At 50.9% G+C, this 18,616-nt stretch overlaps 1 protein-coding gene across 1 annotated transcript in view; it reads right to left on the bottom strand.

Moving 5' to 3' along the window:
• The window catches only part of CACNA1G (calcium voltage-gated channel subunit alpha1 G), a 102,093-nt gene that overhangs the window by 64,813 nt on the left and 18,664 nt on the right, over nt 1–18,616 (bottom strand). The window contains exons 8-12 of the mRNA XM_019472170.1: nt 18,490–18,611; nt 18,357–18,401; nt 16,383–16,747; nt 1,633–1,784; nt 912–1,097 (exon numbers count right to left, since the gene is read on the bottom strand). Of these exons, the coding sequence (XP_019327715.1) occupies nt 912–1,097; nt 1,633–1,784; nt 16,383–16,747; nt 18,357–18,401; nt 18,490–18,611 (870 nt within the window). The remainder of the gene's footprint in view (nt 1–911; nt 1,098–1,632; nt 1,785–16,382; nt 16,748–18,356; nt 18,402–18,489; nt 18,612–18,616) is intronic.

Raw genomic sequence — 18,616 nt, 5'->3', positions numbered from 1 at the left:
TCTGCTTTGTTTTTGTTTTTTTTTAAAGTCAAAACATTTTTTTTAGAAAATGTTGAAAGAAAATGTTTTGACTTTCTGCTTTGCAATGACACATTTTTAGCAAAATATGCTTAATTTGAATTAGGAAGACAGAAAGGGTTTCTGTGAAATACCTGAATGAGACATTTTAGGGGACCCAAAACAGCTTTTTCAATTTTGACAGGAAAACAGAATACCTTTCATTTAAGATTGATACTAAAATAATAATTTGTTTTCCCCTGCTCTTGGCCAGTAACCTGAATAATCAAATTATTTACAGCTCTACTGTAAATGGCTGCAAACGGTGGCTTTGGAGTGAAACATCTTGCTGGGAGAAGGGACATTATTCCATGGAAGAGACTGGCTTTCTTCAGCCTTCCCAGTGCCTGGATTGCTGGAACACCAGCGTTGGCTGTTACAAGGAGACAGGCTCTTCTCAAATTCTAGACCAAAATCAAAAAATTCGGGGCTATGCCAACCCTATTTCTAACGTTTCCACTGCAGAACCTCCCTTCTCAGAAGAGGCCATGCAAGAGCACAAGCACCACCACAGCTGACTTTATTTTAGGAACATCACCCTCTCCTTGGCAATATTTTTAGCATCAGGCTTTCTGTTAGTCGGTAAGTAATGGGACCGCTGTCTTGGGGTGATGTCAAGGAATCATCCAGCTGAAAGATTTTCCTTGTAAGTCATCTTGCAAAGACAGATGTCTCGTTTGGCCAGAGTTGAGAGAATTTAGTCAGGGCAGCAAGCCATCGCCAGCTCTGGCCAGCGATGCTGTTTCTGGGACTGTTCAGCTCAGCCATGCCCTGGTATGGACTCTTACATCTCCTCACCTCGCCATGGGATCCCACCTAAAAACCCCCCAGGACTGGGAATCGGAAGTGCTCACCTGAAGATGAAGATGAAGAGCATCAGCAACATGCAGAACGTAGCCACGTTGTCCATGGTCTTCATGAGGACCACGAGCTGGCGCTGGAGGGCTGGCATGAAGCGGACCAGCTTCAAAACTCGCATGAGCCGAAAGGTCCGCAGGACTGAGAGCCCCCCACCTTGCTGGCCCACTATCTCCCACACACTGAGGGATAAAAAAAGGTCATTGCAGGATGAGAAGACAAAGCCTAACGCAAAGGTATGGAGGAGAGGAAGCAAAGGGAGGGTGAAATTCAGAGAGAAGAGGCATGGAAAGCGGGCAGAGATGCACTGCCAATGCCCCCAGTGAGCTGGACTCCATCCAGGCTTGCAAAGAGCAGAGCCCCACTAGAATGTCAAAAACACGCCTGCAAATCAGTGGCTGCAGCTGCAGGGGCAATTACAGCCTTTGCACGTGCCAAAAAACCAGACAGCTGCTTAGTCGGGCACTGTTTGTACCGTTTGGATCCTAGACTTTCCCAGGACTTTGGGACTGAGGGCTTTCTGCTTGGGCCTCTCTCTAAAATGACCATAAAATAACCCCAAGATATGTATAAGCAATCATGTCTAAGTGCGTTAATTTACAGCAGAGAAGTATAAAGTGTCATAGGAAAGTATTTATGCCCACTCTCCATTACTTTCTGTTTAATTAAACAGCCAAATGAGGAGAAACATGCATAAAGAAAGCTCTAGGTTTGTACCTAATCACCACGATGATCCCATCAAAGATGTTGTATGGATTCTTAATATAGCCAAAAGGACCATAAACGAGGACTTTCAACAGCATCTCCAGGGCAAAGAGGCTTGTGAAGACTATGTTGCTGATCTCCAGGGCGTTGGTAAGCTCCTCCGGCTGGGGAAAGAGGAGGAGGAAAGGGACACGGTAAGCAGCACAGCTCCATTTGTTAGCCATATCCAAAACTACACCTGGAAATACAAGCCCCAATACCACAAGTGTAGGACTACCGATGCTAATGGTGTAGCGAGCAAATGGTAATAGCTCACTCAAAGCCCAGGAGAGAGAAGAAAAATGCTATCAGAGTATTTAAGGTTTATACACCCGTTGTAAATTGAGCAGGTAAATCCAGGCATGGACTTCACGTTAATCGCAGCTTTCGTACCACCTCAGGAGGTTTATGTAGAAGTGGCGTGTACTGAGCCTTAACGCTTTCACATCCTCCAACCCAATTCTCCTTATGCAGAAGGGAGAGTCGGACCGTTTTCTCATGTAAATATCCTCTTAGGGCCTGTCTTTTTATTTCGTATCTCATCAAAAGATTTAAGCTATGATTTTCAAATGCAGAGATATGAGGTGCTATAGCTGGAATGGCTCAAAAAACCTCATTATCAGGAAGCCCCGAATACTGCAACTGAGGAAGGGCCTGATCCTGGCAATTCAGACTCGTAGCTCTATTTTTAGATTGCCAAAAAAACCTAAAAAACAGACTTCCCGTAATCTTAGTCTTAAATTAATACCTTTCATGTTTTTCTAGCATATTTCACAGAGCGTTCCCAACAATGCCTGCAGATACCCAGCGCTGCACTTTCCCCAGCGGGTGGGCAGGCATTACTGGAAAACATATGGCAGAAGACAAAAACCGGTGGCGTAGTCTGTTTAGGATCAGTCAGTGGCAAAGACAGGAGCAGAATCTGCAGTACCAGATCCCTTCTCCCCATTTAACCCCAACACACAGCCACAACTGCATGTTTCTACTTAAAGGCTTCATTAAAATCAAGAGACAGCGTCCTGCTGGCAGATGGCTGCAGGGTCATGTCGGCAACGCCGAGGTGCCCCGCGGGGCAGTGGGCTGGCACAGTTCACAAAGCACCTTACGCACACTGGGTGCTGGATTCCTCTTAGGGGTAGTTTGGCACTTAACTCACTCAGATGCTTTCCTAAATCCCCATGTGTAACCACCCGCAGCTTTAGATGCCTGAACATCATGGTGAGTTACAGCCAGATGTGCAGGTTCACGGCAGCTACACCACGAGCAGAAGCTAACGTGCAACGCGTGCTGTTGACTGCTCCCACCACTTACATGTAACACCTTCATGGCTGGCCAAAAACTTCCTACAACGGGCCAGGAGCTGCCATGCCACGGCACATGCTGCGGCACAAGCTGTAGGGTTTGACGTGAGGTGACCCAACCCCAACCCAACACCATGGGAGCCGGGAGAGGGGATGGCTCAGGGGCAGGGTCAACACTTGATCAACTGTGTTTCAGAGTCCCAAGAAACTGCAGCGACCAAAGGCTCCACAGATATACACAGGCAAATAAACAGATAAATCCATGTGGGCATTCAACTCTCTCTTTCTCAGGGTTGAAGTCTCCAGGCACAGCTGGCTGAGCCCTTGCAGCTCAGGTTTCTCCAACCCAGTACGACGGTAGATGGGGGACCCAAATTGGTCTGACGTTATCTCAGTGCGACAGTGTAATCCCTGAGGACTTGCACTGATACTAGTGGGAGCTTGTGATGACACAGCAATGGTCACGGGATAGCAAAGGGCGAAACGGCAGCATTGAAAAGAAAAAGTAATTAAAAAAAAAAAAGGGGGGGGTGTCGAACACTTCCTATACCTCAAACATCCTCGCTGAGGAGCAGATCCCTTGGCTAGAGTTTGCCAAACACACCAGACACACAGCCCAAATCACCTCCTCACTGATCTAGAGCTGAAATACAAATGCTCCAGCTCTCGATATTAAACGCAGCCCTGGTTTAAAATCATACGCCTATGGGAACACTCAGACACAAAGTAATAAATAGGCCGAGAACTTATATGTCAAGCTGCACCTCAGGACAATTTCAAATAGCTGAAAGTCTACATTAGTCACAAAAAAAATGCCAACTCATTCACGAGTGCCCCAGCACCGAGGCAGGCTGTGCTGTTATCATTATCGCAGCGATACTGCTGGAAAGAAAATGCGTTCCTGGAAGCTTTCCTTCTCATCCATCAGCGCCACTAACCCGGGTCCCGAAGGCTGATTTCCACCCTCTGCGACCACGCTGCCAAATCTAACCCTCCCCGCAGGCACAACCCAGTTAAGTCCCTCGATGCATGAGCAGCGCCCAGCATCTCCCACAGCTGCGGCACCCCTTCCCCGCGGGGGCTGACATGGAAAACCCAAGCAGCCCTGGCAGGGATGTCGTATTAATAGCGTGGATTAATGAAACTTTGCACTTCATGAGCACCTTCTGGTTGGAGATGTTATTGGGATGTATAAATCTGGATGGGAGGCGCTGGCAGGGCACAGCTGGATGACGTGGGGAGCCACGGGGGGAGCAGTGCTGATGCTGCAAGCCGTGACCCCCCCCCCCCCCCAGCCCATGAAACATCCCTCCCAGCCCACCCGGCTCACGAGAGCCCCAAATACCCCTGGCACCGGCGCGGGAGGACTATGGGTCAGCCTGTGCAGCGTGGTGATGCTCAGCACCCGCAGCAGCACCAGATCCATCCATCGCCCCCTACTTCACACCGAAAAAGCCGCCTGGCCCCCCACTCCTCCTCCACACACTCTTTTCCGCTTCCCTCGCAGGAAACAGTTTTTAATATCTGAGACATTGGGCGCCCGTAATAAAAATGAAGAGTGGGATCTCCTGAACCGGAGCTGAGAATTAATATCCAAAAATCTAAGATTAATGGCCAAAATGGGTTGAAAGAGGAAGGGAAAACTTCCCTTTCACCCGGCCAGGAGAAGAGAAGGGTCTCCAGGGCAGCCTGGAACTCTGCCAGGGGAGGGCGAGGCAAGCATCTGCTGGAAGCACACCCCAACCAGACCCGGCTGAAATCAAGGAGTTATTTTGCTTCGGGAAACAACACATCCCTAAACAGTTGAGATGGGGCGATGCGAATTACTTGGAGGATTTCTGCAGCCAGCTGTGGAGCGCTCTCCCCCAAGCCCCTCGCTCCCGTTCGGGGGGTCCCCAGGGCAGCTCATGGGCCCCCTGCAACAGCTCCGCATCCCTTTCAAGGGACACGTCGCTGCAGCCCGTCCATGGGGCACCCGCCCGGACCCCTGCCACAAGCACTGCCGGGAATTATTTATAAAAATAGAGGTGGGCTGAGATCGTGATCCTGTCCAAGGGGATCACAGCCAGGCAGTGGGGATTCAAACACTTCTGAGAACGCCAGCTATGGGATTTCCATGCAGCCATAGATGCGTACAGATAATAAGACTGTTTATAAGATGCTTCTGCTCCAGAGAAATCAGAAACATGCCTGAGACTTCTTTCCTTAGACATCATTACAATACAGCAGGAAAGTGGCTTTTCTCTCCTGTGGGAATTGAAATTGTCATCCCATTCCAAACAGGAATGCAGTTTCAGAATTGGCGAATTGAAACACTTTGTGCCCAAAATTTTGAAAGCTCTCCCCTTCATTTCAGTCCCTATTCCCTTATCCATTTGCTCTGTACTGTAAATCAACTGAAATTAAAAAACATAAATAAAAGTCAGCTTGAAGAAGAACATGGAACTTTTTGTTCCCCAACTGTTCAAATGGACGTTTCAAATATCTCAGACAATGTATTTCAATAAATTTTTTTCTTTGAAGCCAGTTCACTGAAACCGCTCCCCTCCCACGAACAGCTTCAAGTTTGATAAGCTGCCATTTTCTGACAATAACTGTCTAATCAAAACTATATTGACTAGCTCTAGACATAATGCACCTGGGAGAGTCACCGACTCCTGGCACACAACCAGCTCCACAAGTCCTCGCCAGGCATGGATGAAAAGAGCCGGTAAAATCAAGCAGCTTTCCCCTCTGAGGGCCACAACACGGCAGCTGAGGAAGGTGGCATCAGTCCTTTGACTAAAGGATATATTTGGAAAACAAACCCCTCTAGGAACCCCCCTGGAAAGGGTATTTTGCAGGGAAGCAGAGCCTGAGGTGCAGACCCTGGGGTTTCTTTGCAGTAGAAAGCCTCCTGCCTACCACCCCGATTACAGCACATCTGCCACAGCCTCAGCTTCTCCATTAAGAGAAGAGTCTGCTAATTCTCTCATCATCAGCAGCAGTGACTAATTAAAAGGAAAGCATCCTATGATTAAATGAGCAACACCCAGAAAGACCGAGATACAAGCACGATTCAGCTGTGGCACAAAACACCAGCTCTTCCGATGAGTCTTCGGTAAATACTGAATTTTGTTTCCAGGACACCTCGCCTTGCTGGACACACAGATGTGGTGTCCTGGATAAATCATTCCCTGTTAGCTCTCTGTTTGTGTAGTGTCGATTTGTTGATGTACCAAACAGCACATTGACAAGCTCTGGCAGCACATAAAATAGGAGCAGACAGAGCAGCATCTCCCATAAACACCACGCAGCGAATGAAGGCGGCAGGGAGGAGGCGGCGAGCCACGGGCGCCGGCCCAGACGTAACCCTGCCTGGCAGGGTGCAAACCGTGGCGGCAAGGAGGGGATGCTCTCTGCACCCTGCCTGGAGGTTTCAGGCAGGGCTGCCTGGCACCAAGCAGGGCACTGCCGTGGGGGACAGGAGGGGGCAAGGGAAGATGTCCCCAGGTACTAAATGTTGCCTCGAGGGGTATCTCAGAGCTGGACCAGCACTTTGCCCTTTTTCAGCATTCAGAAATAGGCTGTAATGCATTTCTTTAATTTTTTTTTTCTTTTTTTAAACTGAGTAGAAGCGCAGGAGTGAGGTTTCCGATGGCAGAAGGGACGTGCTCCATTTCCACCTGGACACAAGACGGTGGCACACGCTACTCCTTCCTGTGCACAGGGCTCCAAGGTGTCTGCTGAGCGAGCGAGGCTGCAGGCAATGAGTGGGGAAAAAGGTGAGGACAGGGGCTGGGGTGATTAAAAGCGCAAGCCCCGGGGGCTGTGTTCCCCAATTCCTCAAAAACAAGCCCTGCTGCGCGATGAAGTGCAACCAAGTGCCCTGGCAGACGGTGCACAGAGCTTACAAGGCTTCTACTCCTGCCTTCCTCCAGCCATGACCCATATAAAGCACAGGCATGGCACAGGCTCTTCATCATCATCAGACCTGCACCCAGCGCCATGGGCGCGTCTGGCATGGATCCGTCCATCCCCATTTCCCCCTTGCTCCAGGCTGCGGCCAAGCCTGGTCTTGCCCAGCCCCTGCCCCTGGGGATGTCAGCACAAAAGAGCAGAAGCACCCCAAGGGCTTTCTTCTCTATCTTGCTAACAATAAAATAAAACAGAAAAAACACTCTGTCTCGCCACAGCACAGAGGGAGGGATGGGGTGACCAGCCAGGAGGCAGATCCCTCCTGATCCCGAGGGCTCTGCTTCTGCGAGCGGATCCAGAAGACCATGAAAACTTCTAACCCATTCAAATGGCTGCAGAATAAAACCCTTCTGAAATTATTACCATGGCAACTAAGGAAAAATAACACAGAAAGAAAATACTGACCTCAGCTACTTCACAGGAAACACCAACAACATTTTACTGACTCATCACTTGCAGATTTTTAATATATATACATAAGAAAAAAATCAAATGGGTCACACAAAGACGCGATTTTCAACCTGACACCGCTCCATTAAGATCCTCTCCACCCTCCGCATGGGTGCAGACACGCACCGGGTCTACCTCGAAACAGGAGCCAGACCACGAGTCCTGGGACAAAATGCAAGAAATTCTGATGACCAGAAGCAGCTATTAACTAACAAAATGAGGTGCCCTTTTTTTGCCCTCTCCCATGCCCGATTCCCCATCTTTTATAGCTCACGGCTATGTCCTCAGTCAACCAACAGGCCTTCTCCATGCCCTGCCCTCGTCGCACCCACATTATTCCCCCTGCCTTGGTGCACCCGCTGAGCCACGGCCATCCAAAAAACCACTTTGGTTCCCTTCGGTAAATACAGCTCCTCTTAGCTCCAGAGCCACTTGCTTCTTTATAAATAGAAATTCAATCCACACATATTTTCAGCGATGACATTCATTGTCTTTGGGGCTCCTTAAAAGGCATCGGGCTTTAGTTATTGTCCTGGGTCCAGCAGCACGAACCTGAGCCGTGCTTAATTGGAGCCTGATAGACCGATAGGCTTTTTCTACTCATCCTTTGCCAAATTGGTTAAAGAAAACAATTCAGAAGGTAGCAGGATTGCAGAGGTTTTTGCTTTGCTCCTCCTGGGGCTGGAGACACAGAAAGGGCAGCGAGCTCGCTGCTCGGTGGGCTGGAGGACTGCTGGGAAGTTCAGGATTTATAGGCATTTATTAAAAGGAAATGACTTTGACAGACAAGCGAACAAGTCCAGTTTCATCCCATCACCACATGGGAAAGGAGAATTTTGTTACGGGCTGAATGGAGGCTGAATATTTCATGCCACGGCAAGTGACGCTGTAAGAAAGGGAGGAAAGCAGCTTTCATTTCAGAGAAATCGGAGCTGTCTGCACAGGAGGGACTCCCCTTCCACCACCGCTGCTAATCTCCTCACCTTCCACCCGTTCTTCCCCGTTCCAGTTAACAAATGTCCCTTCCCACCCCACACCTGCAGAAGGAAGGAGCTGAGTCCCATGCACATGGCACCTTCTGGTGCAAGACCTTCCTCTCCACCACATCCTTGTTGAGCAACCATGGCCAACAACCGAATTCCCCGGCCCTGACTGCCTGTACAGGGCCGTGTCCCCATGCACCTCTCTGCCTCTTGTCCACCCCGAGCCCGGGGTGCAAATGAGGGGACGAGCCCTGAGCAAGATGGAGAACCTCATCAGTCAACCCTGAAGGGACCTGCCGTGAACTATCCCTGCTCAGGACCATGAACAGGATCCGCAGACCATGCTCTCCTCCTCCAAGCCCTGGGGCCGTGCTCTCTTTACCCCTCTCAGGAGGCACAGCAGATATTCTCGCCTGAACTCCTTATCTCTCTCAGCTTGAGATTTCTGGATGAATATTATCCCAGAAAGTGCAAGAAAAACATGAACTGGCTCATCCCTCTGCTCAGGTTTCGAAGGAGCTTAAGCTGAACAAAAGCTGCATTTCCACTTGGTCACACCTTGTAAGTACTTGAGATTTAAAGCCCTCCATTTCTAGTTAATCTAAACCAAGTTTGAAACTTATCTCCCCATTAGTACTTGAAAAGGTACCGGGGGAGGGAGGAAATAAAAAAAGGGAAAGAAAAAGGCTGTCTCTGTACAGCTCCTGCACAGTTCTGCTGAACCCGGGTTTCTGATGCTGGTAACACTATCTCTAATGCTGACAGACGTCCACGGGGGAAAAGCTGGTCGTTTCCTAACATCAGCAAAAAAACAATTATAACAGCGAGCTGAAATCCAGCAGAGACGAGGGAAAAAGCGCTCGGCTCCTGTCCCTGCTCCCGCTGGGGGCTGAGCGGGGTGGGAAGGGGCTCTGCGAGGACACGGGTGGCAGCAGGGCAGACTCATGGGCACCAACAGCATTGGGACCAACCTCTACCAGGAGAGTCGGGGGAAAAAATGGACTGATCCCTGGGAAATCACCAACAATCAGCAATCAGGAGCGCTTACAGATGAAAGCATTTGCTGGTGCAAGCTGAGGATGCTCCAGAAGCTCTAGCTGAGTTTGCTGGCTCCCACCCAAGGGGAACAACCACAATAATCCAAGAAGGAGCAGAGAGAAATGCCCGGCTATCTGCAGAGAGCAGCGATTTTTCATCCGCGTGGGGACGAAGCGAGTTTCGAAAGCACACATCATTTTCCCATTTCACTGAGCCGGAGTCTCTTCACAACACTGCCTGAGCAGAGATAACACGAGGGTACGGATGGCAGCTGAAACAACAGCTGTAATGATAGGATCTAAGGCAGCCCGAGTATTTCCAGCCTCTGAACTAAATTAACAGGAAACAATTGACACTTACGGCTCCCCATCCAGGGAGCTGAAGAAAACTTTAGTAGATGTCAAGGAATCCACATAGGCTCATCCCTAAAGCATGCAGAGAACTGAATTATCTGATAAAAACCCCATACGCTTTCCAGTTGCATGAAGTCTCATTTAATTTTCAAATCATTCAGTCTCCAGAACCAGGATAAAGTCTGCTTTATAGGCACAGCCCATTTTTTTAATGACTATGAGGGCCATGGCACCCCTGTGTTTTGCATGACACTCTGGAAGAGCTTCGTGAGTGAGTCAATTAAAACACTCTTGAGTTCCTACAAGACCTCATAAACCCTTCAAATCACTGAGAAGCGGAAGAACCCCCGAGGTCCATAAAAAGAATTACCCCCAATAACAAACAGAGAGCTGGTTTTGAAGTCAGTGATCCTAGTGATTAACAGCTCTGATGACTTCCATTAGCGTTGACTTGACTCCTCCAGTCTCCAACAACAAACAGTTAATAAGACTAATTTCTGCTTAAGCAGGAGCTAATTGAATACAGCACGTGTAAATCTATAGGGCACCTCATTTTCCTACCGTGGGAGCGCCCTATGCAGCTGTAGCACTGAGAAATTAAGTTGACGCTACAAGCCCTGCGTTGGGCAAAGCCAGCAGACACCGAGGGAGGGAAAGCCTCGCTGCGCTGCCAAAGCTTTGATCGCTTGGCTAAGAGTAGCTGGCACAGGGCTGGAGAGATGTGTAATGGAGTTAAATAGAGACATGGAACATGCACCAAAGTGGAAGTGGAGATATCTCTAAGGAAGAGAAGATGGTGTGTGAGCGCAGGACCTTGCGAGCTCCCGCGAAAAGCCTGGGGCAGATGGAGGTTTTCCGGGGAAAGGCTGTCTCATTGATTTAGAGGGAAGCACACACATGCATAAGTGCCCTCCTGAATCAAAGCCTAATGAATCAGATTCATACAAGGAAGCATCAAATTAGAAACTTCGCCACAAAGAAAAGTCGGGCTGTACTATTAAGGCCACGGTTGGAGTAAAGCAGCCGGGGTGCAGGGTTAAGGGGGTACAGCACCGGTTTGCATCGGTGTGCGATGCAGAGAGCCCCTGGTGCAGCACCAGCTGCTGCCTGGATGTGGGATGGGTCCTCGAGTCCCTGCACTCACAGGAAACAATTCAAAAGAGGTGCAAGAGATACCAAAAATATTTTTTTAAAAAAGCATTCCCTTCCTTCCTGACCTGGAGGCCTGACACAAATCCACACACATGAAAGAAGACAAAATTTAGATGTCCTGGGTCAACCTGATGTGGAGCTGCAGAGGTCAGAGCAGACACGGTGTTGCCCACAACCGCCCTGTGCAGCCAGGCAAGGGCGAGCCGGGCAGCACGCACCCTGCGAGTTGCAGCTCATGCCCGGATCCTCCACAGCCTCCTCGGGAGGCGAACGAGCACTTGGCAAGATCTCATTTTGGCACATAGGGATGTCAAAGGAGCAGCCTCCACATGCCCGACAAATCTGCAGCTGCCCTCCACCACTCCTGGGGCCAGCAGCAAAAGGTTCAACTTGGCTTGAAACTGGTGGAGATTAGGATGCTCTTGACCACCGAGTCCTGGAAGTAAAGTCCTTCTGATCCCCAAAATGCCCTTATTTCTTGAGGCAGTGCTCACAAATGGATCCAGACCTGCTGCCCTCCAGCCTGCCCAGGACTTTGGACACTAGCACAGACTCAAGCATCCCAAGACCTGGGGCACCAGCCTGCCAAATCCCCACTGTCCAGCTCCGTTACACCACTTCTCCATGGAGCAATCAAATTTTCCTCCCACGTGGAGAAACCAATCAGTGGGTGTCACGACAGCTAATAATTTTCAGTTACCTTCTTCCCTACACACTGAATTCAGGCAGAAGCAGAAGTACATAAATACCATATGGGTGACTATTATAAATGCTTGAACCTGGAGCCTAATGGTTCCTCCATGCCGGCAGGTTTTCTAATGCTGCTGCAGTTACTGACCCTTCACCTCCCCTCTCGATCATCCTGGATACCTGAAAATTTCACGTCCTCTGACGTTGATTAGGAAGACTCCCATGCTCTCCAGCCTCAACTGTTTACATAAATAGACACCTTAATGCATTTTGCCAGCAAGCTTTCCTTTGATGCTTTGGCACAGATGGTTGATATTTCCATGCCGCACTGGCTATCAGATCGTAATGTTACCGGTGACAACTTTACATCATCTGCACTGTGTACACTCTGGGCCCCTGCAGTGGGATGCGCTAGGAATTCAGCTTTAGATACTACCATGGGCTGAGGCTGCTCCTGCCTTCTGCAGATGGAGTTTGCACACCCTGGTTCTTGGCACTGCTGCTTTGTGGATTCCTACAACACCTTGCTGTAGCTGGGGGTGCTCCACCAGTTACCCTCCCGCTGGGGGGATGTCAGGCGTTGCCTCTTCCCACTTCCTTGAAGAACTGCCTCCCATGGGTGATGAGCTTTTCTCCTTGGGTGCTGTCCCAAAGAGTCATTCACCCCCATCATCTCTCCAATTTGCTTTTAAGAATTAACAAACGGTTCTCTACAGATCTGAACCAATTTCTCTTCCTTCCTTCAGAGACACCAGAGTTTTGGACCACTCTAGATCCAAGTCCCTGCAAGCTCCAGCCATGGATTTGAACCAGCTGCAGCTTTGGGGAGGCCAGTGCAGGACTCTCCAGTCTCTTGTTATGTTAACAATGGCAAAACACCGCAGAGACGGCGGCTGAAATTCAAGCACTATTTAAACAAATGAATATGTAGGGTATAGTTCATACAATGCAAGTTCAGACAAGGAAAATCGGAACAGCCAGGAAGCTCAATGCGAACCATATTTTAAAAACAAAAACAAAACTCCAAAGCCCTTCCTCAAGGAAGCCCTTGCCGAATTCTTTCCCCTGCTGAGGAGTCCAACATCACGCCTTGTACTAAAGCCTTTGCATTTCACTCCAAGGAAGGATTTGGAGAAGAAAAAAAAAAAAAAAGCAGCACATTATGGAACACAGTTTGGCTTACAGCCAGGGCTGGGGGGAAAGCAGCACAGAAACCCTCTGGTTTAGCAGCACATTTTACTCCTGCTCTATGGCAGAACAAGCTTTTGCAAAGCCCTAGCTGTTTGAACCTGCAGCGCTGCAGAGCTTCAGCTTCCCTAAGGCGAATCAGTCAATTGGTTCAACGGTGTATTTAAAATCCCCCGGAGTCTACCTTTAAATCACCTTTATATTCCTCTACCCAAAGCTAATAGTTTCTACCTGCATTTTGCTTCATCTCTGTAGAAAAACAAGCTATTTAGCAGTCACATTAATAATCCGCAGCAATCTGGTTGTCGTTTCCCTGATGGAAAATTTCACACTGCTGCCCAGCAGCAGCGACATGGTGAGTGCTACGTGCACTTCAAACCGCTCTGCTTTCCTCCCACCAAACCCAGCAGTCGTGAGAAAGGCAAGAGTCAGAGCTGGACGGGTGGGGAGGATGGGCAGAAAACGCAGAGTTAAGCCCGGCCAGGCTCATCCACGTGCAGGAACCACGTGGAAGCAACCTGATGCTGAGTGAGAAAGTCAGCAAGCTCATGTCGGAGCTTAGAGGAAACCCAGCTCCTGAACCCCCAGCCATACAATGGTAAAATATTTGTTGACAGTGAGTTTATATGGAAGGTGGTCTATGGAGAGGAGCTTTGGGATGGAAGGTCCTAAAGTAGGACATGAGCTCCTGGGGACACGAACTACCTTTGCTATGTGCATCCAGCACCCCTGGCCGTGGGTGCTCAGTCTGGCCACATTGACTGATGGGTGAATGCAAATAAACAGCAAGAGGTGTGGGCCAGCGTTTTCAACACACTCCAAATTTCCACTCGTTTTGATGTGCCTTCAAACCACCACTTTCATCCTAAATATCCCAACCCGGCCTTCTCTGGTTGATGAGTCTGTCAAGCAAATGACTGTAAAGACTGTTTCAGTCTTCTAGGCATCTTCCATGGAGAAAAGCAGGTCTCTCCAGGATGCCTGTCCCAAGGTGAGGTAGCCTCCGGAGGAGCATACTTCTCTCCCCTGGCTATAAGGAGGATGTCAGCTGACCAGCTCATGTTTTGAAGTCCAGGATGCTCCGGTGGTCCCAGAGCTGCTGAATCCCACCCAGCACTGCTGGGGACAGATGGGACGGCAGAAGCCTTCCTCCTCCCAGAGTAACCACTAGCCCATCCGTCCTCTCACACAGCAGCTGCTAGCGTGTCCTCTCCCCCCTGGCAAGGTGCTGGTAAACAACACAAGGCTTTTGACATGGCACCATAAAACATGTCCTGAAAGTACTTATCCTAATATAGCCCGGTGTGCCCAGGGTGGCCTCATGTGAAAAGCCCAAGGGGTAAATATTCATTAAATAAGCAGAGAGCTTAATATAGAAAGTCATGGAGTCAAGTACTCTTCAAGCCCCCTCACGTCTTTGCAAACATCAGCCAATGAAGATAAATTTGGCGTGGTTGATCACTTGCACTTTTAGGAAAGGCTCTTCTAAAAGAAAAAAATCACATGTTTCGGTGTTTATAATCTCTGCAGAAAGGCCTGGTCCAGCATTTCTGCCCTCTAATTCCTGCTCTCATAACTGTCAGATTATGAAACTGCAGGCTATAAGCCTCCCAAGTTTACAGAAAAACACCTCTCTGCTCTCTGCCGCCACTTTGAGCAGACGAACTAATAAAAACAAGCTCCGCTATTCACTCCAAATGCCTGGGAGAAAGGAATCTGGAACAGTAGTAGTTTCAAAATACCGTCAAAGAAAGCAACCACCCACAGCATCTGGAGTCCCCCCACGCTTATCAGCTCCCTTCACCTTATTACCCGAAAACCACCACAAAAATCTGCCTCTTCCCATCCAGCTGCCTGCTGGGACGCACCACTGGCCGGGGCAGAGGCCAGGACCCCGCTGCCCTATTTCCCCCGAGCCAAAGAATTAAGGAGCTGTGTGGCCTCTAGGGTGTTTGGTGATGGGAGCTTGCTCGGCCACCCATCTCTGGTGGGACGGTCCACCGCTACACTCACAGGAGCCTACACCAGCATCTCCCAAAGATGCTCCTGAAAAAGGGCAACAAGCTTTGACAATCTGCCCCTTGGACAGTAGCAGCAAAGACACGGCGGATCTGCTTTCACCTCTCAGCCAAAGGAGGAATATAACTGCTTATTGGTTTCCTGAGCCACCTCCCCCCAGGTTCTTAGGAGATGATCTTCCCGATATTATTAAATAAAGGTGGAATCACTCAAGCTTCCCCGCAGAGCTCCCACCAAGGGCAGCACACGAAGGCGAAACCTGCAGGACTTCAGAGCGCATTGCTGTTTAATGTGCACTGAAAACAAGGGTTAGCCAGCCAAACTGTATTAGGACGTCAGGGAGAAGGCGCTGGCTGGAAGGGACACATTTAGGAGAGCCGCGTCTCCCTGGCGTTCAGTCACTGAGGCATTAATGCCACAGGAGGACACGGGAATTTGGAGCCGGTCTGCAGCCACCACCGCTGGCACTGGGAGCTGTGGGAGAAACGTCTCTGCGTGCAACTGCGAGTGACTCTGCAAATACAAAACGTGCCAGGAAGGGAGAAAAGTAAACAGCCACGACTCGAGATGCAAGGGCTTTCCCAGCAAAGGCTGGCACTGGGACAGGGGTGGCCGTGTCTGTCCGGGAGGAGAGAGGTCTGGCATCCTGGGAGAAGCACCATGCTGGGCTGGCCACTGGGAGCCCTCAAGCATTGGAAGGGCATATAACAAGGTTTTGCAGCATCTCAGCATCCCCACTAATAAACTCTTCCCTCCAAATCCAAATGAAGCGTGCACCTGCAGCACCAAGCCATCCCATGCCTGCGGCAGGACCGAGGGCACCACGCCAGGCGTGCTGCCGGCAGCAGCCACAAAACCTACGTGAGACCAGACTGTGCAAAAGCCTCTCTAAAAGCAGAGCTCTTGTCATCCTTATGGAGACATTTCAAGAGGAACGTGGCAACTCCTTTTCTTAATGACAATATATACAGAGAAAAGCTCTGCTAGGTGACAAGTGTGCGAGAGGCTGGAGCAGAGGCAGCCTCTTGCCTGCAAAGACTCAGATAATCGAGTGGAGGAATAGCCAGCAATGAGCCTATTTTGGACTCAGCGTGCTGTTGCTGAAGCGTTCACCGGGGAGGCAAAGGCATTTGTTACCTCCTCTCCAGGGACTGCAAATTCAATAGACTTCCCTGCCTGCAGCTGCACTGACCTTGGAGCCCGCAGCTGCCGGCAGCGCCACTAGCACTGCCGGGCTGGCACAGACGCAGCGGCAAACGGCTGCTCCCTCTCCCTGGCCCCTGCGCCGCAGAAACCAGCAACGCGTGGTGCTGCCCACGTGACGGTGGTCTCAGCACGGTGCTGAGCATCCCTGGTGGGGCCAGGATGCAGGAGCTCACGCAGCCCGGTACCAGCCAAGGTGATTGCTGCCTGCCTCTGCCTGCAAGCTGGAAGCAGGCTCAGAGGAGAAAAATCAGCCCTGCTCTGTCCTGGGACCCTTCCTACAGCACCCCAATGCCTCTCGCCCCAAACCATCCCGTCAGCGGCAGGATTCGGACCCATAACACTGCCCGCATCCCCGCTGCGCCGGGAGCTGCTGGGACACTGCTCACCTGCTCGTGGTACTCAATCCCCATGCTGAGCGTGTTGATGAGAATGGCCACCATGATCCCACGGCCAAAATATTTGCTGTCCACGATCTTCCGGAAGGTCTCGCACACCACGTGCCAGAACGCCAGCACCCGTCTCACTCTCCTGGTCCGGACTCTGCCCCGCCGCGGGTCCCGCTGGTCGCTGTAGTGGGCATCCTGTGTGAACTCATAGACCCCCTCGCTGTCCGAGTCGGCTGTCTCGTTGTCCGTCAGCTCGGCTTCGCTCGCCAGCGCCTTGAGGCAGTAAGGGCAGCTCTCAGGGTTGCAGGAGCCGCTGTCCAGCTTGGTGCAGGGGCTGGAGATCTTGCAGGAGCTTTGGCAGGGACCTGAAACACCAGCAGGGCAGGGGCAAGGCAGCCCGTCAGCTGGGATGGGGGGGCTGCGGGCAGCCATGGGAGCAACCCCCAGTTGCCGTTAGCACCAAGCTGTTGCCCTTGACAGGACAGGCATTTCCTAAGGGGAAAAGGGCTCCTGCTGGGCTAAAGAGCCCTCGGCAAAACCTGGGCTCCCCGAGCGCCTTCTCCCCAGTTACAAAGCCCTCTTTGCTGCCCCCAGGCAGACACTGCTGCCAGCCCAGGGCCCCTAGCCCACCTCGTTATACCTCTGGCTATTATGGCTAGGAGAAAGCAATCAGCTCCCCTGGCCCTGGCAGGCTCCAGGCTGTAATTAGCAGGAGTGCCGCTGCCAGCAGCCTCCTTTCCTGCTCCCGCTGCTTGCTGATGCTCCAAAATCACCAGCTTCCCACTCCATGCGCTGCCCCCAGCGGCAGCTCCCAGCTGCCAGGTGGTTCCCAGTGGGATATTCCCCAAAAATCCCACCAGCTGGCTGCCAGGGGAGAGGCTATCTGCAAAGCACGCTCCTGACTCACGCACAGCAGCACACAGCAGTGCGAATAAAAACCCAGCGCTAAACCACCTCAGAGCCCAGCTCTGTGTATTTACTTTCTGGGCAGCTCTGGGCTGGGGGCAGGACTTGGTCTCTTCACTGCACAGCTCCTGGCTGGAAAGGTCAATGCCGCTGTGGAGTGGTGGAAAAGGCATTGACCACCTGGGAAAGCTTGGCTAGAAATGCTTCTTGGAGGCTGAGAGGGTTTGGATTAGACTGGCCTGGGCTTCCAAACCTCAGGATGTGGAGGGGGAAAGAGCATCTTGCAGTGAAGGTATGAAACCCCTGATCCAGGAAAGCTGCATTCGGTGTCTGGCTCTGTTACGGGCTTCCTGAGCAAATCACTCCAGGCAGATTTTTAATATTCGGCACCTGCGATTGCCCCTGAGTACTCGTGCAAAGCAGACACTCAATCTCCCCGAGCCTCAGGTCCCGCAGGGAGCGGAGCTACGCAGTGCTCAGGGATATGCTGGGACTTAGATCTGGAAGGTGTCCATCCCCAAGCTCTGCAGCAAGCGGTGGGCAACACAGCCACCTCCAACCCCTGTGTATTAGCAAGGAAGGGACATGGCCATTTGGGAGCAGCCAGGCTGGGCTCCAGCTCTGCTTGGCATCACCGAGCCCGGTTCTAGCTGATTTGGGGAGTGCAAGGATTTGGGGAGTGTTCCCTGTAATTGCAGAATAAATTCATTTGACTGGGAGGAGATGGGGATGGGAAAGAAGATGGGTTCATTAAAACATTCATTTCCCTTGGATTTTTGCAAGTATGAAGTCTGGGAGGTTGAAACCTCTCTCCTGGTTTTGGCTATAAGATGCCTTAGGTACATCGGAATATTCGTGTTGGCCTCACCTGGAAAGCTATCACCTTTCTCCGTGACGTGGACTGAAAAGAACCCTGCAAAGATTCAAAAAGAGAAAGAAATTAGGTCGTAGCTCGTATTTCTGCAAGACAACCCCAGACCGACACCCAGCCCCAGGCTCACCCGTGCTCTGCGTCTCCAGCAGCTTGTGCATGGTGCTGTACGGCCCAGGCGTTCGTGTTGGCCTCACCTGGAAAGCTATCACCTTTCTCCGTGACGTGGACTGAAAAGAACCCTGCAAAGATTCAAAAAGAGAAAGAAATTAGGTCGTAGCTCGTATTTCTGCAAGACAACCCCAGACCGACACCCAGCCCCAGGCTCACCCGTGCTCTGCGTCTCCAGCAGCTTGTGCATGGTGCTGTACGGCCCAGGCGGGATGTTGAGGCTTGTCAAGGTGCTGCTCCCGGCACCGACCGCCGCCCCCCCGGCGCTCTTCTCTTTCAGCCTCTC

The sequence above is a fragment of the Aptenodytes forsteri genome, unplaced genomic scaffold (genome assembly GCF_000699145.1).
Source record: "Aptenodytes forsteri isolate BGI_AS27 unplaced genomic scaffold, ASM69914v1 Scaffold563, whole genome shotgun sequence".
Lineage (NCBI taxonomy): Eukaryota > Metazoa > Chordata > Aves > Sphenisciformes > Spheniscidae > Aptenodytes > Aptenodytes forsteri.
Note: the sequence above shows the minus strand (reverse complement) of the source record. Positions and strands in the feature narration are given on the sequence as shown.